This window comes from Acomys russatus, chromosome 5 (assembly GCF_903995435.1).
Source record: "Acomys russatus chromosome 5, mAcoRus1.1, whole genome shotgun sequence".
NCBI classification, from domain to species: domain Eukaryota; kingdom Metazoa; phylum Chordata; class Mammalia; order Rodentia; family Muridae; genus Acomys; species Acomys russatus.
This window is the reverse complement of record NC_067141.1, coordinates 20611069-20628327: the sequence shown is the minus strand read 5'-3', so window position 1 is coordinate 20628327 and position 17259 is coordinate 20611069. Positions and strand designations below refer to the sequence as shown.

Genomic DNA, 17259 nt, shown 5'->3' with positions numbered 1-17259 from the left:
TGATCTTAAAATTCTAAAAGTTGGGTGGGGCTCACGAGGGAATTTGTAAGGCCCCGAGGGACCTCTTGCAGCCCCTTTCCTATGAGGATGAAAAGGGGATGAGCCAAGAAGTCTGTCTTCCCCAGATAGCAAATCTACCTTGCTTTGACTTCCAGCCCCCGGAGCTGTGACAAGTAAAGCGTTGACTTGTAGCTCATCAGAAGCCTAAGCTAAGACAAATATCCTCTGGGTTTGTTCATACTGCAGTACATTTGCTTAAAACCTGATGTTTATGCAGGGAACATGCCATTCATTCTCGCAGCCATGTGATAGATACTTATCTTTGAAGCCATCGCTCAATATGTATTTGTCATGGGCTCCTAAGGACAAGCAGTCCTGCTTGAGCCTTCCAGATAACTGTGACTGCAGTTGTGTGCCACCACCCAGCCAAGTAACACATATCAACAGTGCCCAGGGTCTCACTGCCTGGGCTACAATGGGTAGGAGGACAGTGACCTCTTCTATAATAGCCCTAGCATTTTCCTGGAATGTTACTAGATTCCACGATGTGGTATGCCCAGAGCTTCAGTGTGGGGAAGTGACAGCCCATTTGCTGTGGCAGGAGTATATCAGGGCTGTTCTGCAGCTCCCTCAGGACTAGCCAGTTTCCATCTGCACAAAATGCATTTAGTGGAGAAAGGTATTTTGTTTGGTTGGTTTGGGTTTTGGTTTTTCAAGACAGGGTTTCTCTGTGTAGCCTGGACTCACTTTTGTAGACCAGGCTGGCCTCGAACTTACAGGGATCTGCCTGCCTCTGCCTCTCAAGTGCTGCAGAAGGTCTTTAATCCCAGCTCCCAGGAGGCAGAAGCCAGTAGCTCTCTTGAGTTCAAGATCAGTCTGGTCTAATTAGCAAGTTTCACGCCAACTGAGGCTATATAGTAAGACACTATCTCAAATAAACAAGGGGGTTGGCATGGGGGGGATGAGGATTGAGGCCTACCTAAACTCCAGATTAAGGTACACATCATAGCTAGGCACGGCACTTGGGAGGCAGAGGCATCAGCGCCTCTGAGTTTGCGGCCAGCTTAGTCTACAAAGCAAGTCCAGGACAGCCAAGGCTATACAGAGAAACCCTGTCTCAAACAAACAAACAAAAGACATATCACAGGAGCTGGAGAGAGGGTTCAGCAGTTAAGAACTGGCTGCGCAAAGCTGGTCGTGGTGGTGCAGCAGATCTCTGTGAGTTCTAGGCCAGAATTGGTCTACAGAGTGAGTCCAGGACAGCCAGGGCTACACAGAGAAACCCTGTCTCAGAAAAAGAATAAAGAAAAGAACTGGCTGCTCTTCTAGAGGACCTAGGTTCGCTTCCTACATCCACATGAAGGCTCCAATGTGGAATGAATGCACCAATTCCAGGAGATCCGACACCCTTACCCAGACATCTATGCAGGCAAAACACCAGTTCACATAAAAGTAAATCATTTCTTTTAAGTTATAAAAAAGACTTATCATAACCAAATATTTAAAGTTTCTTATGAAGTTAGTACACAGCCAGACCGTGGTAACTGGTATGGTCACTATGTCCCGTCACTCAAACAAACAAACAAACAAAAACCTCCCTATCCCGGGAGCCAAGCCTCAGGACCTTTCTCCTGGAAAAGCCCACTTTCCCCCAGAAGAGGGCACTGGCTCCCCTGGCACTGGAGTTACAGACAGTTGTGAGCCACTGTGTGGGTGCTGTGCATCAAACCTGGGTCTTCTGGAAGAGCAGCTGGTGCTCTTAGCCACCGAACTGCCTCTCCAGCCCCAATGTTCACTTACAAAAGCTTCCAGCCATTGATCGACCCACAGAGCCATATGAACAAGCAAAGGAGGTGGCCACACAAGGGGGGAAAACTTGAAACTGAGGTAATTGGTTCATTAGTTGTTTGTTTGTTTCATCCTTAACTTTTAAAATCTGTGTGAATGTTGTCCCTGCATTTATGTCTGTGTACCACATGTGTTCTTGGTGACTCAGAGCCCAAAACAAAACAAAACAAAAAAGGCTATGATCCATTGGAACTAGATTTACAGATGTAGAAGAACAGCCAGTGCTCTTACCCACTGAGCCATCTTTCCAGCGCCTCATTGGTTTAATTTTCTTGTGTTCACTGAGCAAAAAACCTCAGCCGTTTGATTCTGAAAAGTGGAACAGTGTTTAAAATGCCGTGGGAGATTCTAGCTCAACCCTGGGCCTAGCATAGCACACTCAGACCAGTGTGTGCTAGGTCTACCCTAGTTAGATAGGAAGCCACACACAGCCACCAGCTTCTAGCTGGCCCCTGGCTTTAGAGAGTTCAAGACAATGGGGTGTATGTGGAATGCCCCCAAGAAGGACTCCCCCAAGCTTTAGTAAAGTTCCCAGCGTACAATTTGGAGGTTTTTATTTTTTTTATTTTTATTTTTTTGCATCTATACTGGCTTGCCTCCTGGACCGTCCCTAATCCCATGAAGCCACTCACAAACTGACACAGAAAGAGCTCCCTTTCACCCTTCACCTATCACTGCCACCAAGTTGGGCAGCAGTGGCCATAAGGGGGGGGGGGGGGGTAGGACCATCTGGTCTGGGACACCAGAGTTCTAGGGCCAAGGCCGTGCCTGGCTTATTTTCGCCGGTGCTTCTCTGGCGTTTTTTGTCCTTCCCACACGGACTTAATTTTCTGAACTCTCCCACAATCTGCCAGGCCTCAGAGCTTGCATGTCACCCCAGAGCCAAGGGCCTAACACAGCTAGCCACCCAGCTGTTGGTCCCGCCTCTCCTCTGGCCCCTCCCCTGGCCCCTCCCCAACCAACCTACGCGGCACCTCCCTGCCGAAAACTCCCGCCCTCTACCAGTTCTGCGGCCATGGTTGCGCTCAAGGGCGTCCCGAAGGTGCTGTCCCCTGAGCTGCTGTTCGCGCTTGCGCGGATGGGGCACGGAGACGAGATTGGTGAGCTTGTAGGGAGCCTGCAACGCGGACCTCTGGCAGGGGTGCGATACACAATGGAGCCCTTGACCGACAGTGTCCAGGAAAGGTTGGGGACACTGCTGCAGTCACCCTGCCCTTCGGAGCAGGAAACCATCCAGCTGCTTCAAGAAAGAACTGAGCTGAGGCCTCCGATTGGCCCAGGCCCCAGAGCTCCGAGGAGGGCAAACCGGGTTCCAAGTTCAGTAGCAGGATAATTCCCCGATCTCCCACATGGCCTCCCAGGCTGCTCTGAGGTCTGCTGGTTTCTGTATCTCTGGCCTGGTGCCCTTGGGCAAGGTGGGGCAGCCAGAGGCTGGGGCGAAGCTATTGCTTCCTCCTCTCAGACCCTGGTTTCATTGCCTCATTCATAGTTTCTTTTTTCCTACTCCTCTAAAGGGGATGTTAGGGTGACACGCTAACTGAAGCGGGAGGGATATACCGGTCTGGCATGTGGACGTCCCAGATGGTGGGCTGTGCTGGGCTGTGTGGCTTTTGAGATATGTGTGGCTATGTGAGGTGACCATCCGGGAGGGAGAACGGCACTGATTAGAGCCCGGTCTTTCAGTTCTTGCAGATGCGAACTTCCCTACCTCCTCCATCTGCCAGTGCGGGCCTGTAGAGATCCGAGCCGATGGTGAGCACCATAGGGCTGGGGCGGTAACGGTCCTGGTTCTGTGGCCCCTCATTGTTGTTGGCTGGTTGCTTACTGTGGCCCCAAAATGGAAGTTTTAGACAAGGTGGGGTTACAGGTCCTGGTGAGAACACAAGTCTGAGCCCAGCCCTATCCTCTTAGGCCTAGACATCCCCCAGCTCCTGGAGGCTGTGCTGAAGTTGCTGCCCCTGGACACCTATGTGGAAAGCCCGGTGAGGACCAAAGGCTGTGCTGCTGATCTGGGCTTCGGTTTCCTCTTTGCCAGACTTCATAGGGTCACAGGTCCCCAAAGGGTCCTTTCTCTGAGAGGAGCCTGGGAGGGGCCTAGGCCCGCAGAGCTGACCCGTGTCTTCCCAGGCTGCTGTCATGGACCTGGTGCCCAGTGACAAGGAGAGGGGCCTGCAGACCCCAGTGTGGAACTACTATGAAACCCTTCTGCTCCAAGCTGGCTGCGAGGTGAGTGTAGCCCCAACCCCAGGACCCTCTGCCTCCTGACCGCTTGGGACGAGTGAATCATGGGAGCAGAAAGGGAACAGTATATCTGAGTCCTATGGTCACCTCCCTCTCTGCCCAGGCTTCCTTCCTCCGCTCCCCCCCACCAGATCCTGACCTGTCCGCCTTGGGAGTCGATCCCATTTGAGCCAGAGGACTGTGGACTTCGTGATGGGGGTCCCCTCTGACCTTCCGTAGACGTACACCTTCACTCTAGGTCTTGCTCTCTGCCGCTTTGTTCTTGCTAAGGTCTGTGTGTCACACAGCCCACAGCCCTACCTGACAGAAGACGCACCTATTCTCCTGAGCAGGACCTACTTGAAAACTCTTGTCCTGGGCAGGGGACTTCCAGGGCAGTTTAGAGGGTCTACAGCAGTGGTTCTCAACCTGTGGATCATGACACCACCACCAGCCCCCCCCCCCCAAAAAAATGGATATTTACATTACAGTTCATAACATTAGCAAAATTGCAGCTATGAAATAATAATAAAAATAATATTATGGCCGGGCGTGGTGGCGCATGCCTTTAATCCCAGCACTCGGGAGGCAGAGGCAGGCGGATCGCTGTGAGTCGAGGCCAGCATGGTCTACAAAGGAGGTCACCTCGGCATGAGGAACTGTATTAAAAGTGTTGCCACAACATCAGGAAGGTTGAGAGTTACTGGTCTTGAGGCTTGCTGAGCAGAGTCCATGCCCAGCTGGCACCTTGTCCATCACAGGCTCGGACTGGGATATGACAGATGCCCTACGTCTCTGGTTCCCGAGACCCCAGCATCAGGAGAACCAGAGCAGGTTCCATTGCTGCTGCCTCCTGGCTACCTTCTGATTGGGGGGGTTGGGGTGGGGACTCAACTCAGGAGTCCACCCAAGCTCCCTCCAACCATGCCACTTTTGTCTTCCAGAGAGCCCTGATGAAGATAGAGAGATTTGAATTTTATGAACGTGCAAAAAAGGCATTTGCTGTTGTTGCAACCGGGTGAGTTTCTGCCACATCCAGGTCCCCGGGAGCTGCCTCTACCTTTGCTTTGCCCAGAGACACAGGAGGGATTTGGGCAGCTGAGCCTCCAGACAGTGTTGAGCAGGAGAGATAGAGGCAGAAAGGCAGTCGCTTCCACTAGGGGCAAAGTTGGAGTCTCAGCACCCTGGCTATCCTACAGGGAGACGGCGCTCTATGGGAACATCATCCTCAAGAAGGGGACTCTTGATCTCGGACCCTCATAGAGACCACTCCAGGCCCGAGAATCGGCTATGCCTGAACCCAGTCAGTAGGCCCTTGGCAGCACCCAGACCTGGACACCAGCCTGGGGTTCAAGAAGTTGGCAGATCTTGAGAGACTCTGCTGACCCTGACAGGGATTCCTCCTTCTCTGATATAAAAATTGGGGTGGGGGTCCGGGATGGTAGTAACTGTCAATCTTTAAAGGTTTTATACTTGTAAGCTTGTCTTGTGGTGATTTCCGGGAAGGCCATCAGCTCCCAGATAAGCAGCCCCTACCCATTCTTGATACATCCTCAGGTGGAAAAGCCACATGGGAAAACGAAGCATTGGGGCTGCTTTGAGAGCTGGGAGCTGTGCAGAAGCTAGGCCTGGGTAGGAACCTGGCAACTGAACTGGGTCTGTGGCTCCGGCCTGGGCCTAGGCAAACAGTTGGGTAGTTGATGTTGGGTAGGATGCCCAACAGGTTGCCCTGCATACTTGTGTGGAGTGAGAGCATCTGCGTTACCCACTTGGGTTGCAACACACAGTGCCTTAACTAGGGCCAGTCTCTGAGCTCCAAGCCAGAGGGCAGGGGGCAGAGCTGGGCTGCACACTTTGGAAGGAAGGATGCTGACACTCAGAGATGATTACTCAGCTGCAAGGGAGGGTAGTGCTGGAATTCTGATGCAGCCTGGCTGCTCCCAGCTTTGAATCCTCAGTTGTCCCAGGAGGTAAAGGGATCAATGGGGGCTCAGTGTAGACCTAAAGAGCAAGATTGGAGAGGAACATCAGGAGGGTCAGAAACAGTTTCCCTACAGAATACTTAGACTGGGTCTCCTGCACTTGTCTGCAGACTCTTGGTCAATGTTCACAGCAGCTTTGTACTAGCCCACACGGCTACATGGGGTCTAGGTGCGTTGGCATGGAGAGCTGGTGGCCTCTCTTAAACTGTCTGTTCTACCTGAGCTACTAGAGCTGGACAGTATGTGGCTCTGTGACCCCTAGTGCCTCCCACTGCAAGGGTGAGATTGGTAGTCACCCCAGTACCTATTTCACGTGTGAGGTAATTCACATGAGTTGTGCTTAGGCCCTCTGAGACAGGCCATGTGGAAGGACAGACATCCCAGAAAGATCCAGATGCTGCCCAGAAAACTAGGACAGAAAGTGTGTGTCCTGACTCACTCTGCTGAGCACCTGCCCAACTAGGTATCTATCCGCCTGTGTCCCCATGCACATGTACAGCCACACGCCTCTATCCCTGTGTTCATGTGAAGCTGTGCTCCTGCCCACCACTGTACCTAGGTGCCTTGTAATATACATATGTGCACCACCTATGTATATCATTGTAACTGTACCTTTTCACGGGTGTCTGCACATTTAGCTATGCATCTGTGCATGTGTGTGCCTGTGTACATGTGAAACCGTACCTGGGTACCTGGTACCTGGGTACCTACACACCCATCAACCTGACTCCCACGCAACCTCCCATCCCTTCATTTCCTTTCTCAGACTTTTCCGTGGGAAGTCCAGGATAGGTTTCATTTGCCTGCTGAGGCTGAGGCTGCGAAGTGGTCCCCACACTGACTGACACACCAACACACCGAACGCTACCTGATGTAGAGAGATGGGCCCAAGGGGAACTGTTCATGAGCTGAGGGTCAGCTAGCCCTTATGCCCCATGGGAAGGTTTTGATGAGCCTTCTCCTTCCTGGACACAGCTGCTGTGCCCCATAGCTGTTGCTCTTACAGGCACTCATGGCTTCCACCAGTTTGCAGGTGTTTATTTTTTCTAGCTGGGGAGAGTCAGTGGTCCCAACAACCTGGACCTCAGGGCAGGGGTGGGAGAGTGGTTAGGCCTCTTCAGAGTCCTCCAGAGAGTGGGCGAGGTGGTCAAGGTCCTCCTCTGGTCCCTGGAGCACCTGACGATGCAGCATGGGCCTCATCTGAAGCACTTCCTCATCCTGGACCTCCTCAAACGTGGGATGGTCCAAGCTGTCAAGATCCGGTTCTGGACCCTCAAGGGGGTTCCGAAAACGGCTCAGGATGTCATCAGTCTCCACCCAGGTCATGGCATCTGGGGAGAGGCAGAAGTAGGTGTGGCCTCATCTCCCTCACAAGAGCCTCCCATCTAGCCTTCTGTCCAAATGAAAAACCCATGAGGAGGCCTTGGTCCCACTCTGACCTGGGTGCTTTTCCTCATCGGCTGCAAGCTTCTGCTTGGGTACTGGGAACAGTGCCCCCAGCTGGTTGTCCTTCTCCAGGGGCTCCATGGCTCTGGTACCCAAGGCCCTACCAGCATGAATAGGAGTAAGGCTCACACACAAGGTAGAGAGAGTTAGACATGGCCAACCCCACTTCAGAAGGCATTCTCTGCTCCAGGCAGCTGCTGGCCCTGGGAAGCTGCTCCACACCCACCCACTTTATCCATTGCCTTGTAAGGCCTGGGACAAGTACATGGCTTTGTGCACCTAGCATCTCTAAAGCAGTAGGTGCAGGGATGTGGTCCAGGAAGGTCAGAGCCTTCCCTGGGCAGGGTCCTTAAGAGCAAGGGAAGTAATATGCTGTTCTAAAACTAGTCCATTGGAGGCTGCAGGGAGAACCGAGTGGGGAGTGGGGGATGGCCAGGGATCTCTGGTGCCTGCTCCTGGGACAGAACTCCCAAGGAGGGATCCCTGTGGGGTTTGAATATCACCTTCTAGAAGCTTCTTAACATCCATGTTCTCCATCCTCCCAATGCACCAGCCCACACTTGCCTTCTGGGGACACTTACTTCTCTGTTTCCTGTTCAGGGATCACATGTTTGCCTTTGGTCTTGACAGGGCCCTGGGAAAGTGAGTCACAGGTGGGGATTTTTGCTAGTTAATGGGCCAAGGTTGGAGGACACCCAGGGAGAGGCCTCTCTCAGGCCCACCTACAGGTAGGACTTGGGCTCAACCTGTGTTTAACGCTAGGGGATAAAGGGCCCCCTTGGTAGCAGAAATACAGATAGGGGATTTAGGACACCAGCCTGTCTCCAAATGGCAGCCTTCCTGAACACATGGTGGCCAGCTCAGGAGAAAGTAGAGCCCTTCCGCAGCTACCTGCGGCTCACTTTGAACTCTGCACCTTCACTATACCCCAGTTTGGTTTTTTTTTTTTAATTCCACTAATTAAGGGTGTGCTTGCCCTGCCCCATCCTGGCTAGTGACCCAGAGGGTAGTCGGCTCCTCTGAACTCAATATCTTAATGAGATGGTGTACTAAGAAGGAAGTGAGGCACACGATGGCCCTGGAGGGAGTGCCCTGCTCTGAGGAGAGGCTGTGGGTGGCTGTGGAGGGTGGGCCTCCCTCATCCTCTTTTGCTGCCACATGTGCAGACTGAATGGACTTGGCCCAGGGCAAGCTCAGTACATTTCCAGCCAGGGCTACTGTTATCAGGCTATAGTCCATGCCCTAAGTAAGCATGCCCAGGTAAGGATGGAGAGGGCCCATCTCACACAGGGTCTTCCTGGGTGGTTTGGACACCCATGTCCCCACCTATAATCACCTGTCATGAAGCCCATATCCTCCCATCCTTAGTTACCTGATTGTCATGACCATGTTTCTCCATCCTGGGGTCACCTGGGTGTCATGGAGGCTCACCCCCCCCCCCCATGTTGTAACATGGGTAGGATGGCGACCCATGTCCTTTAGGTCACCTGAGTGTTATAGAAGTCCATATCCTTCCTTACCTGGTAACCTAAGTGCCATGGAGATTTGCCCACTACACCTTAGAAGGACTCAGACCCTTCTCTTCCTGAGGTCCCTCCTCAGGGCTTACCACATTCACTACACAGCCTCTGCCTTGCCTCCCCTCTCCTTGGGGCAGAGAGAAAGAGGTCCTATCCAGTATTCCCTGCTAACCAGGACAGATTGGCAGCCAGCGGTGAGGCCAGCTAGAGGGGCCCCTGCATACCTGGAGTGCTGGAATTGCGCATGCCTCCCGCAACAGCACAGCCAGCAGACAGGTGGCCAGGAGAAACCTAGGGAACCAGAGAGGGAATGTGAGGTGGTGAGGGGTCACCCCAGCTCCTGATGATGCTCCAGCCAAGACCTACTGGGGCTGGTGGCATGAGTCTTAGACAGAGAGACCAAGGTATGTCCCTGCTGATCTATTGGCACAACATGACTCTGATCTCACAGGAAAGGGCCCACAGGCAGGATAGGTAAGTAAGATGCTCACAACACTCCTGCTCTGTGTCCCAATGCCAAGTTCTCCATCTGTGGAGAACTCCATCCTCGTGCCCTAGGCAGGCTCTACTAAAACAAGGCACTGGCATTGAGTGCTGAGGACTGCAGAGACTACACAAGGATATACATGGAGGCCTTCGCCCAATGCCCTGCCACAGTATCCCTGAGGCCATGACCCATGGTATAGGGACTTAAGCTCTGGCAGGCTTTCAGAGCCAGTAGTCCCAGCCTCAACATGCCAATGGAAGGAATTCCAGGTGGTTTTGAACATGTGGTTGCAGAGAGGTGTGCATGTGGGTGAGGTATGCATGTGCTTGTGGTATATGGTATGCATGTATGTACATGTGTGTGCATGGTGTGTGTGTGTGTGTGTGCATGTGTGTGCGCGCACATGCATGCTCATGCTGAAGCCTCAAAGAAACTTCTCCTCTGTATGATTCAGCACTTTGTAATAGGGTCAAAGGACAGCAGGTGGGGACCTAACCATATAGAGTTGCATAACCCTGACTCACCTCAGGACCACTAAACAGAGGCCTATTCTTTTTCTCGGGCAAGGGGGGTTCAAAACAGGGTTTCTTTGTGTAGCCTTGCTTGGCTGCCCTGAACCAGGCTGGCCTTAAACTCACAGAGATCTGCCTGCCTCTGCCTCCCCGAGTGCTGGGATTAAAGGCGTGTGCCACCACACCTGACTAAAGGCATATTCTTATGCTGGGTGGAGAAATGAACATGGAAACCCTCATCCTAGCCTTGGTTCTCCTCTCTCTCTCTCTCTCTCTCTCTCTCTCTCTCTCTCTCTCTCTCTCTCCCTCTCTCTCTCTGTCTCTCTGTCTCTCTGTCTCTCTCCTCTACCTCCATGATGATTCAGGTCCTGCAGGGACCCCAGCCCTCTTTCAGAATCAAACCCCAGCTCCTCAATGACCATCTCTCAGGTTGCCTGATTCCTGCCCTACCTCTACCCTGCCAGCTTCAAAGTCCGGCTACATAGTCCCCTGCCTCCCCTTCCCTGCCACAGGCCCCTTGCTTTTGGGGCCACCACAGCCTGGAAGGTGGCCTCTTCCCAGGGTATACTTAGGAGTTAAAGCTTCACTGGCTCAGAGACCCTGAGGGACAACTCACCCTCCATGTGTATCTGAAGGCCACTCAGGCTGCTCGTGGGGGTAAGCCCTGAACCTCAGATCCCCAAGGGTGGATGTTTTGCAGAAAAGGGGTCTTTCTTTCCCTCCCACCTTCTCCTGACCTAAGACTCTCCCCTGGAATTCAGCTTCCAGTGGGGATGGAGCAACTCCCAGGGCCTCCCTCTAAGCCTGTGTCCCTAACCCCACAGCCAGGCCCACCCTGATCAATGCCCCGCTACTAGCTTTTATGGGTAGAAAAATTAGGGCCCAGAGGCCATGGTATCACCTCTTCATGACTGGGACTCCCTCTCGGTGCTGAGGAGCTCTAGGAGAGTGGAGAAGCTGCAGATCCCAGCGTCCAGGTGCCTGGTCCTCTTCCTCCCAACACTGGCTGCTTGGGGCTTTATCTCCCCTATGTGGGTGTGTCTGACCAGAGGTCAGGGGCCAGCAATCACTGGGCCAAAAGCCACCCTGCCCCACCATTGAACTTGAGCAGTGAGTACGGACTGAGCCCCCAGGAAACTGTTGATCTAACCTGCCCGCTTTGCCACCAGACCTCCCACCATGGTACCACTAGCTCCTGTGTTCCCTTTGGCCACCACAGCTGAAGTCTCCTCATAGGTAGGCACTTAGCTCTGTGCTTTCAAATGTTGCTCCTCAGCCTCCTAAGGGGGCTAAGCTTCAGAGTGCCAGCCACAGTACCCCTGTAGCTGAGTGTCCCCAGAGCTGGCCCAGGATGAGGTTCTCTAAGATAGAGTGAAGATCATAAAAACGTGAGGATTAGCTGGGCGGTGGTGGTGCATGCATTTAATCCCAGCACTCAGGAGGCAGAGGCAGGTGGGTCTCTGAGTTCGAGGCCAGCCTGGTCTACAAAGCAAGTCCAGGACAGCCAAGGCTACACAGAGAGGACCTGTCTTGAAAAAACAAACAAACGAACAAACAAACAAATAAAAACTGGGTGTGGTGGCTGCACGCCTGCAAACCAGCACTCGGGGAGGCAGCAGCAGGTGGATCTCTATGAGTTTGAGGCTAGCCTGATCTACAAAGCAAGTCCAGGACAGCCAAGGCTACAGAAAGAAACCCTGTTTCGAAAAACCCAAACAAACAAACAAACAAACAAACAAAGCCCACAAGACTCTGCAATGCTTCTTAGCCCCACCTCTTTCTTTTTGGAACTTTAGGATAGAGCAGTTGTCATTCCAAGAAATAGCTCCAGCTTGAACTGCTCCCACCAAACCTAGAGAAGTGGGCTCATCATCCTCACAGAGGCAACTATGGTCAAGGCTCAGGGACTGGGTGTCCCCTGGTGGAGATAGGTAGTAACTGCAGATAGCCAGAGCTTCAGGGAAACCCAAGAATAAGGAAGCTACCTGGCCTGGCTGTGCCTCAGACTGTTGAAATTCAAAGAGAAAACGTGAGACAACACCGAGAAGCTACTCAAATACATAGTACCAAAAATACAAGTGTAACAATCCTCCTCAGAGTGATGGGGACAGGCAGCAGCATTGGAGGAAGGCAAAGGCCATCCCACTATGGTCCAACGCTCTCTCTGAGTCCAAGGTTGCCTTGTGTGGTCCATTGAATGAGACTGCCCCCTGCATTGGCTGATATAGTTTAACACTTTGGTCCTGGCTGGTAGAACTGTTTGGGAAGAATTAGGAGATATGGCTTTGTTAGAGGATCTATGTCATTGGGGGCAGGCAGGCTTTGATGTTTCCAGTGCCCGTGCCATTCCCAGTTAGCTACATCCCTTCATTCCCCCCCACCCATGTGTGTGTGTGTGTGTGTGTGCGCGCGTGTGTGTATGCGTGTGGATCAAAATGTAAGCTCTCAGCAACTGCTCCACACCATACCTGCCTGCTGCCATGCTCCCCACCACTATAGATGAAGGATAAAGAGCACATGCATATTTTAATAGACCCCCCCCCCAAAAAAAAGCACCTATTTATGCTTAAAACGGGTGGAGGTGGAACTATGGCTCAGCAGTTAAGAGGGTAGGTATCTGGCTGTTGCATGACTCAGCGGTTAAGAGGGTATCTGGCTGTTGCATGACTCAGAGGTTAAGAGGGTATCTGGCTGTCGCATGACTCAGCAGTTAAGAGGGTATCTGGCTGTTGCATGACTCAGTGGTTAAGAGGATATCTGGCACATGCTATTGGTCAATTGAAGGAGTCCTTCTCTGTCGTTATTTTTGTAATAATTCGTTGTCCTCAGACTCACCTGAAGCTGGCCATTGGTATTTATTTCATCTGCAAAACTCTTCAGTCAGACCATGACATCGACGATGACACGTGAATTAGCTGCCCGCTGGCTGAGCATGAAAACTCTGTGTGCTGGTGTTGGGTCACGTGCACCCGCGTGACCTCCTGTCCTTGACGTCAACACGACCAAAGCCGGGATGTTTAATGAGACTGAAACTTAAACGTTCTGTTTCTTGGTTTGAGACTGCCTGAATAAAGTGATGTTTTTGTTAAAAAAAAAAAAAAAAAGATATCTGGCTGTTGCATGACTCAGTGGTTAAGAGGGTATACAGCTGTTGCAGAGGACCAGAATTCAGTTTCCTATATCTATCCCTGTAACTCCTAGTAACTGCAGCTTTAGGGGATCTAAGATACTCTTTTATCCTCCGTGGCCACCTACACATGTGTGTGAGAACATGCATGCACACACACATGTATATGTGTATATATATGTGTGTATATAAAATATTTTTTAAAGAAAAAAATAACTAGGGCTAGGTTCAATTCTTCTTAGGACTGAAGGTGAAGAGACTAGGAATAGAACATTCAAAACCTGATTTTAAAAAAAGGCTTCCCCACGAAACATACAGTAGGCATCTTTCTTATATACTTACTTGTTTTTGCTTTGTCTTGCTGAGACAGTGTCTTGCTATGTAACCCAGGCAGGCCTTAGACTCATGACCTTCCTTGATTAACTTCCTGGGTACCGGCCTTACAGGTGCGCATGTCCTATGCTGAAAGCCTCAGATTTAGTGGTGAAAGGCGGACAGGTCTCTTCTTAGACTGGGAGTGAGCGGAGAGCGCCTGCCTTCTCTTCATTCTGTATGTGCAGGAGCTTCAGCGACGAAGCTCAGGAACGCTGTGCCAACTCAGACAGCAGAGACGCAGGGGGACACACACTGCGTGAGCTCAGCTTGGATTTGGAATGGAAAAGGTTGAACTCAGAAAGTAGAAGGCGTTGTCACAGGGCACTAACTACAAGTGGAAAGATGAACAATTCACGGTGGGGGAAGTCAAGGAACAGTGTGGATAGTGATGCAGGCATCAGCTAGCACGACTGTGGGGGTCATTGCACAATGTGCATATGTGACATGTAATGCTATATATCTTGAATATATACAATCGCCATCAGCCAGCTGTTTATTATTGTGTTAGAGGCTTTCTAGAGAAGCTTTCTACCTCTGAGCTACATTTTCACCTCTTCCAACCAGTTATTTTAAAATAGAGAAAAAAGCCAACTGTGGTGGGACATGCCCTTTAATCCCAGCACTGGGAAGAGTCAGGTGGATCTGAGTTTGAGACCAGCCTGGTCTGCATAGCAAGTTCTAGGACAGCTGTGTACAGAAAAAAGAAAGAAAGCAAAGAAGGAGGAAGAAGAGGAAAGGAAGTAAGAAAGGGATGAGGAGGAGAAGGAAGGAAGGAAAGAAGGGAAAGAGGAAGGGGAGAAAGAAGGGAGGAAGGAAGGGAGGAAAGGAAAGAAAAAAGACCAGCGCTCAGGAGGCAGAGGCAAAAGCAATTGCCGTCTACAAAGTAAGAGCCAAGCAGAACCCAGCCAAAGTTGCACCGAAGAAAGCCTGTCTAGAAAAAAAGAAAAAAGAAAAAGAAAGAAAAGAGCTGAGCATAGTGGAGAATACTTGTAACACCATCAGCACTGAAGAGATTAGGCCAAGGAGAATAACAAGTTCAAGGCTAGCCTGGGCTACACAGGCAGAAGGAGATAAGATTACACCCCAGGGGCTGGGGAAATGGCTTAGAGGTTAAGAGCACTGCCTGTTCTTCCAAAGGTCATGAGTTCAATTCCCAGAAACCACATGGTGGCTTACAAACCACCACTATGTAAAATCTGGGCCCTCTTCTTGGTGTATAGGTGACATGGCAGGCAAAATACATACAAAATAAACAATCTAAAAAAAAAAAAAAAAAAAAAAGATTACACCCCAATATATCTTTATCTTTAGTTTCTTAATACTGTAGCCCTGGGAGGGGTTAAAATTGCTGCAAGCAAAGCATATCTATCTGCAAATTGAAGAGAGAGAAAGGCTTTCGAGGAGGCAGAGGCAGGTGGATCTCTATGAGTTCGAAGCCAGCCTGGTCTACAAGACAGCCAGTGTCTCAGGGGAAAAAAAAAGTCACCTCCTAATTTCATGGCTGTGGCAGTAAAGCAGGAAGACCCTTGTACTGGACTGTCACCACTGATAAGTCCGCAGGTTTTGACCACTGGGTTCACTATCTGACAATTAAAGAATTAAAAGTTAGGAAAGATTTGGAGCACAACAGGTAGCATCTGGGAAATCTGAAATATCTCAGATGCTAGCAGACAGAACCTGCAGTTGAAGAAAGTTTACTGGGGGCAAGGAGACACATACAGGCAGCAGACACACAGAAAACAAGGTCCTCTGCAAACTCAAGGGGATTCCGGAAGCCACAAAATCCAGTGTCTTCTCTAGGGCTGGGATTTTTGTTTTTGTTTTTTAAGATTTATTTATTTGTATTTATAATTATTTGTATTATATTATTTCTACCCACATGTGTGCCAGATCTCATTATGGATGGTTGCGAGCCACCATGTGGTTGCTAGGAATTGAACTCAGGACCTTTGTAAGAACAGACAGTGCTCTTAACCTCTGAGCCCCCCCTCCCCCTGCTTTTTCTTTCTTTCTTTCTGGGTGTCCTGGAACTCACTCTGTAGACCCAGGCTGGCCTCAAACTCACAGTGATCTGCCTGCCTCTGCCTCCCAAGTACTGGGATTAAAGGCATGAGCCACCACTGCCCAGTCCAGGGCTGGGATTTTTAAACTGTAGAGTCTCTGAAGAATCTCCCTCCCCGAACTTTGAGTTGGTTAGTTTGAAGAAAGAAAGGGCGGTGAATTGGCCCACACCTATTACTTAACCCGCCCTGGGGTCTTGAACTTGTTGAGCCAGTCCATCAGCAGGGAGCCTAGTGGAGGAAGAGAAAGCTGACAGGCTTTTGTGTCAGGTCAAAAGAATGAAGGAGCCAGCCATGCCCCTTTCCCTGTCTGTCTGTCTACCAGGTTGTCTGTCTAACTCGTAGAGCTGGGCAGCGCTTTCACTGCTGAGTGGATGCGGCTGACCACAGTCCTGGAGTGCCAGAACACCCTCCTTGACAACCTGGAAAGTGGCCAGTGTCCATGAGGCTTCCAGGCACTCTGAAGGCTCAGAAGATTTTTGGCAGCCAGCAAAACCTACCCTGACAATAGATAGGACTTTTGAAATGGTCCTGACCTCATACCATGGAAAAAGTAACAAATTTAAATATTGCTGTCATGATCCCACTTGCTACTTACTTGGAGGGATTGTGTGTGTGTGTGTGTGTGTGTGTGTGTGTGTGTACAAAATTTATTATTTCTAGATTTTTGCAGAGCCCAACGGTGGTCAATAAAACTGTTTTATAAAAACAAACAAACAAACAAAGCTGATAAAAAGCCTGATTGAAACACATTTAGAACATCAGAGCTGATCTTTCACTAAAGAAGACATGCAAAGGACTATGGTCCTGTGAAAAGATGCTGGGCTTTGGTCCTTAGAGTGTATGCAAACTGCGCAGCGCAGCGTGTATGGCTGCTGGGATGGTGCTACTGGCTGAACGTCTGCCCTAAAGTCCTACATTGAGGTTCTGATCATTTAGAATGTGACTATATTTGTAGACAGGATCTTTTTAAGAGGCTGGTAAACGTTAAGGATTATGATGAATAATCTTTTTTTTTTTTTTTAACTTTTTTTGTTGTTTTTGTTTTTGAGACAGGATTTCTCTGTGTAGCCTTGGCTGTCCTAGACTCACTTTGTAGACCAGGTTGGCCTCGAACTCAAAGCGATCCGGCTGCCTCTGCCTCCTGAGTGCTGGGATTACAGACATGTGCCACCACATCCAGCTTAAATATCCTTTTTTAAACATATGAGTGCTCTGAAAAAAAAAAAATGAGTGCTCTGCCTGCACGTACACCTGCAGGCCAGAAGAGGGAATCAGATCACATTACAGACAGTTGAGGGCCACCCTGTGATTGGTGGGACTTGAACTCAGGACCTCTGGAAGAGCAAACAGCGCTCTTAACCACTGAGCTATCTCTCCAGCCTAGTGATGGGTAATCTTGGTTGTCCATTTGACTTCATCCAGGAGCAATTAAAACCCAAGCTGCTGAGAAGAAGAAAAACCCTAAATTTTGGTGGCAGTCCAGAAGAAAGGACATGGAGGAATCAAACTGCCTTTTGCTTCTTTGGCCTCCCTCTCGCTGGCAAGTTCATCTATCTTGTTGCTTTGGCATCGGGTCTGGATTCCAGCATAGCTGGCTATCCGCAGCTCTCCAGGAATCCTTCAGACCTCCAGAACCAGCTTGGGATTGCTGAGCCATCCAGCCTCGTGGACAAAAAGAT

The 17259-nt window shown here is 50.5% G+C and overlaps 2 protein-coding genes across 2 annotated transcripts; one reads left to right on the top strand and one right to left on the bottom strand.

Moving 5' to 3' along the window:
* The first annotated feature begins 2813 nt into the window (after positions 1-2813).
* Fuom (fucose mutarotase) lies at positions 2814-5688 on the top strand. Its single transcript, XM_051145562.1, has 6 exons — positions 2814-2948; positions 3532-3600; positions 3760-3830; positions 3976-4074; positions 5013-5086; positions 5268-5688. The coding sequence occupies exons 1-6, from the start codon at positions 2864-2866 to the stop codon at positions 5329-5331; spliced, it is 462 nt and encodes a 153-aa protein (XP_051001519.1). The 5' UTR covers positions 2814-2863; the 3' UTR covers positions 5332-5688.
* A 1388-nt stretch (positions 5689-7076) lies between these two features.
* Prap1 (proline rich acidic protein 1) lies at positions 7077-12864 on the bottom strand. Its single transcript, XM_051145100.1, has 5 exons — positions 12851-12864; positions 9241-9307; positions 8078-8130; positions 7490-7596; positions 7077-7381 (listed from the first exon to the last, which is right to left on the bottom strand). Exons 1-5 carry the CDS (start codon positions 12862-12864, stop codon positions 7158-7160), a joined length of 465 nt encoding a protein of 154 aa, XP_051001057.1. The 3' UTR covers positions 7077-7157.
* Positions 12865-17259: the final 4395 nt, after the last annotated feature.